At 40.3% G+C, this 4582-nt stretch overlaps 1 protein-coding gene across 1 annotated transcript; it reads right to left on the bottom strand.

The window, feature by feature from the left end:
* Positions 1-520: 520 nt before the first annotated feature.
* Positions 521-2298, bottom strand: LOC122562825 (transcription factor HES-5-like). Its single transcript, XM_043716074.1, has 4 exons — positions 2136-2298; positions 1846-2026; positions 1492-1741; positions 521-1114 (listed from the first exon to the last, which is right to left on the bottom strand). The coding sequence occupies exons 1-4, from the start codon at positions 2208-2210 to the stop codon at positions 991-993; spliced, it is 630 nt and encodes a 209-aa protein (XP_043572009.1). The 5' UTR covers positions 2211-2298; the 3' UTR covers positions 521-990.
* Between the last annotated feature and the right edge of the window lie 2284 nt (positions 2299-4582).

Genomic DNA, 4582 nt, shown 5'->3' with positions numbered 1-4582 from the left:
ACAAAACTAAAGCCAGTGAGACTTCAACCTGTGCCTTCTGTCCCAGAGGTAGGGACATTACCACTGTCTCACAATATATCCTTACTTGTTGGAATAAAATGATGCTAATAATGAAGAAATTACTGCAAGCAACAAGAACTGAACAGAAAATATGAGACAGAGAGTAAGGTATGTGCTATCACCGGGACTCTATGCTAATCCGCTCTGTCAAAATATTGGCAGCAATTAGCAGCTGAACACTGATTCACTCCCCCAATCAGTCATGCCTGATAGATTTTACATGAAGTGTCATTAAAAGACACAAACGGCATTAATTTAAGCAATAAAAATGAGAAATTACCTAAATAAATCAATATAATATACAGACATAAATATGACTGGTGTTGGTTGTGGGAAATCTGCACTAAAAATACCTTATAAGCATATCTCAGCTGTTTTGACTTTTAGTGGCACAGGTGTAATTGCCAATTATAAACGGATTACGGACTGCTTAACATACATTCACTTAGACACAGAGAAGGAATTGTCAATGCAATCATTTATTCAGAATTAGCATTGTTACAATGAAATAACGATTTTAACATAGGATTGTGATTATAGCTTGTGCATGGATTCACCATCAGTATAGATAGGACATATTTACAACCAGAACCATGAATAGAGGAATATATTTAGATCAGCATTGTTACAATGCAATATACAGTGAAACTTGGGATTGAGGCTTGATTCATATCCCGCATTGTTACAGGGCAAGGGCATTAGATAGGAGACGAAGAATGTGGTGCTGGAAAAGCACGGCCAGCCAGGCAGCATCGAGGAGCAGGAGAATCTACATAACGGGCATAAGCACTTCTGCAGTCCTCATTTTCTCCTAGCATTTAGATAGCCAAAGAAGAATTTGCATCAATGTGCAGGAGATAATACAAGCAGCAAATTCCTGTAATACGCAGGGAACATTACGAAATGGAATAGAGTAAAATATCTGTCACACTAACAATACACAAGGAATAATCGAACCGATTGATCTTTAAATGTTGAAAAACTCACGATAATGCAAGGCACTCTATGACACTCGTCTGCATACTGGTACATCAGCATACACTCAAGGCACTTCCTTTTAAAAAAGATACAGACAGCCCTCAGTGAAAAGACTACTCACAACACATCACTGACATTCCTTTATAAAAGGACAGCTCGGATAGCACTGCCTACATATAATAGGCAGCCCAATGACCGAGTTAGCTGCCAGTTTATGTATGATATTAGTCACCTACAAATATTGCAGAATACCCCATAACCTGGCAGTCACGTTTTAAAATTAAACGAAAATAATTCATATATTAAAATAATTTCGATTTTCTTCAGAGAAGAGCATTAAATAATAGTTCTTCCATTATGGAATACTATTTCACACCAGGGTACAACTCTAGCGTTTCACGCGTGTAACTTTCTCTTCCTTGCTCACAGCAAACGTCTTTCAGCTCTCCCTACCAGGGTCTCCAGAGCACTGTGACGCTGGGTTTCAGTTCTTGCTTGGTTACCGGTTGACAGACTGGAAGCTGAATGGGAGGAAGTGGGTAACACAGGCCCTTAGCCGGCTCCTGAGCTCTGTGCAAATAGTTCACCAGCTTGTTCTGCACGTCGCTTGTGCCCTCCGGGGAGAAGCTGAAATGCTGAATCTCCTGCAGACAGCGGGAATAGCCTTCTTTAAAATTCTGGGTGAGGCTCTTGCTGTAGGTCACTGCAGGTAGAAGCAAACAAACCGGCTTAGATGGATATTATTGGGTAATGATAACGAGCTATCAACAGAGCCTGGTTAATCAGCAAACACACAGTGACAGGTACCTGTGAACATTCTCTGGTTATGCAGTTTCAGGTAATTCACGGTCATCTCTAAGATGTCAGCTTTCTCCATTTTCATGTTGGGCTCCTGATTCTGAAATTCTTCCCTCAATAAAGCCTTGAGTTGCCCAATGCTGCTGTTGATGCGATCTCGGCGCTTTTTCTCGATAATTGGCTTCATTAACTGAGAAAGGAAAAGCGAAGCGAATTAACAACAGCTTTTCATGTAGAACACGACCTTTAAGAAACCCTGAATCATTCCCTTTTTAAAAAAAGCGCAGAGACTTACTTACCTTGTACTTCTCCTTTCGTGTGATCTTTTCCTCGGAATATTCCTTTGGACTACCTCCGGAGGTTTTAGGAGCCATTCTTTTGGAGCAGACTGCGCCGCAGTTAGCTTTGAGACTGGGATCGGCTGGAGAGACGCTGCTGAGGGAAGGGGTCCTGCTACGCTATTTATCCGCCCTCCTGCCCATAAGAGAGCGTGTGCCTGTTTCTCTTGGTGTTTCCCACAGTCGGCAGCCAATCGAAAGCGTCGGAGCCACAATAGCAGAAGCTTTTCATTCTAAATGCTGAATTAAGGGCCGTTTTCAACCCTTTGTCTGCAGCAGTCTCTGAGGACCATCTGGACGGCACGTATGACACAGTAAGTCAGAGGAAATTACTCTCATCTGAGGTTATAGGACCCTGGGAAAGATCCTCCTGTCATTGTTATGGAGGGAATTCTGTGACAGAAAGTATGCTTGTTCGTACACCGCTGGTCCATTTTAAAGTAATCTCCCCCCCACCCTCCTCCACATCCTTTTTACTTTGAAGAATAAAACCTGTGAGATCACAGATGTTAGCATGTGGAGGACGTTCATTCTGTCCACTACTGTTAATTGCGCGTTTCTAATATCCAATCGGTGTGAGCTTACAGTCTGTTTTAAAAAGTGACCATTCACAGTAAAAAAAAATTCAAACGAGTACATTTTCCGTTTCCAATTTCTAACATTTCATTCACAGTTCTCCCCAGTCTCCTCTCCTCTTTTTAGTTCCACAACTGGTAATTTTTGGTAATCGGAATCATCTTAATATGTATTGCTATATAGGTCAGAAAGGCAAACTATTGGGATCCTCTTTTGAACAGGTTTATTAATAATCCAAATACTTTTGCATTTCTCAATTTAATATTAGCGAACTTCATGCTGATGTGCTGTTTCAGAACCCCTAAAGATTAAAGAAGAAAATATATCATGTAGTTTGACTTTAAATCAGGAGACTTTTGTGTGTATAAAAATGAACTTCCTCAGGCAAGATTTGTAGCATTGGAAAGAACACAAGCAAAGAGAGTGAATCAATGCAACTCGTTATTGCTCTGTTTGTAAATACATAGAATTTGTTATTTTTTTGATGGAGGTGAAGAAGGTTATTATTTCCATTTCAGGTACCAACAGGCATCATTGATCAACTACACGATGTTAAATTCAGCAGAATAAATCGTCCTCACAGTGACATCATCTAAACCGTAGTAGAGCGCCCCCTGCTGCAAGGTTAGATATTTGCCGTTTCCCAGTTAATTCAGCTTTAGCCCTCGAAACATCAAGTCAATAGAGTGGTGCGATAGATGACACAACCATATCCAGCTGAATTAAAGCTGGAGAAATATATCATTTCAAAATAAAGATAGAGAGGATCATGGGTGTATTACAAATCAATTCCCAAAACATTATGATCAAAGACAAATTATCTTCATTGTTGCACCCAAGAAGCAGATTGCAATAACTTTAATCTTATGGCATTAACGCTTTGCAAAAATATTCTAGTACTGAAATCTTTGCAGGAACTCATGTTTTCCATTATCAAGTTACTGAATCAGCGGGATTTAAATAAAATGAATACCCGACTGTTGTACCTAATAATTGTTTAATGTTTGTAACTGTGTACGCCTGATGAACATATATGTGTCCGTGCGTGTGGGAGAGCCAGGAAAAATAGATGATCTGTTCAAACGTGGGAGTCTGTATGTGCAACATTCTGTTAGTATTTCAGATCCATTTCACCAACTGTTCGGTGGTTAATGCCCGAATAAATGATGTGAGCCAAGTCTCTGTTGAAAGGCACCAGCTGCACGCGTCCTCTTTGTTTCTTAACACGTGGGAAACGGGCAGTATCAGAGATCTCAGCGCTGCGGAAAATGTCTTGGATCAGATCAATCCACCGTGAGTTCAGCTTGTTCGTCTCACTCAGGAACATAGGAAACACCTGCACGACCCAGAGTTTATGCGGAAGTTTAAAAATTGGCTTTGTTCACCTGCATCAAAAGCCGAATTCTATATGAATTACACTCTAGCACTAATCACAATTTTGATATATTTCAGGCTGTTAGATTACAATAAAATCTTAAAGTCATGGTTGCATTTTCTCAGAGGGTTCACAATATCAGTTCATTTGGGCGGGGTCTTCATTATTTTGGTATCACGTTTCTTCCCTTTAAAAATATAAATAAAAGTTAACCCCTAATGAAAGGTCATCGACCCGAACAGATTAACTCTCTTTCTCTCTCCAGATGCTGCCGAACCTGTTGAGTTTTTCCATCGCTTTCTGTTTTGGTTTCCGATTTCCAGCATCCGCAGTTCTTTCATGTTTTTGTAAACAAAATGGGTGTTATGATAATCCGACACTGCAGGGAATCAACAAGAAATCAATGCTGGAAAGGACAGCTGCCCAACGTAGCAAGAAGGGGAGTGGAAAAAGTACT

The sequence above is a fragment of the Chiloscyllium plagiosum genome, chromosome 25 (genome assembly GCF_004010195.1).
Source record: "Chiloscyllium plagiosum isolate BGI_BamShark_2017 chromosome 25, ASM401019v2, whole genome shotgun sequence".
Lineage (NCBI taxonomy): Eukaryota > Metazoa > Chordata > Chondrichthyes > Orectolobiformes > Hemiscylliidae > Chiloscyllium > Chiloscyllium plagiosum.
This window is presented reverse-complemented; position numbering and strand designations above follow the sequence as displayed.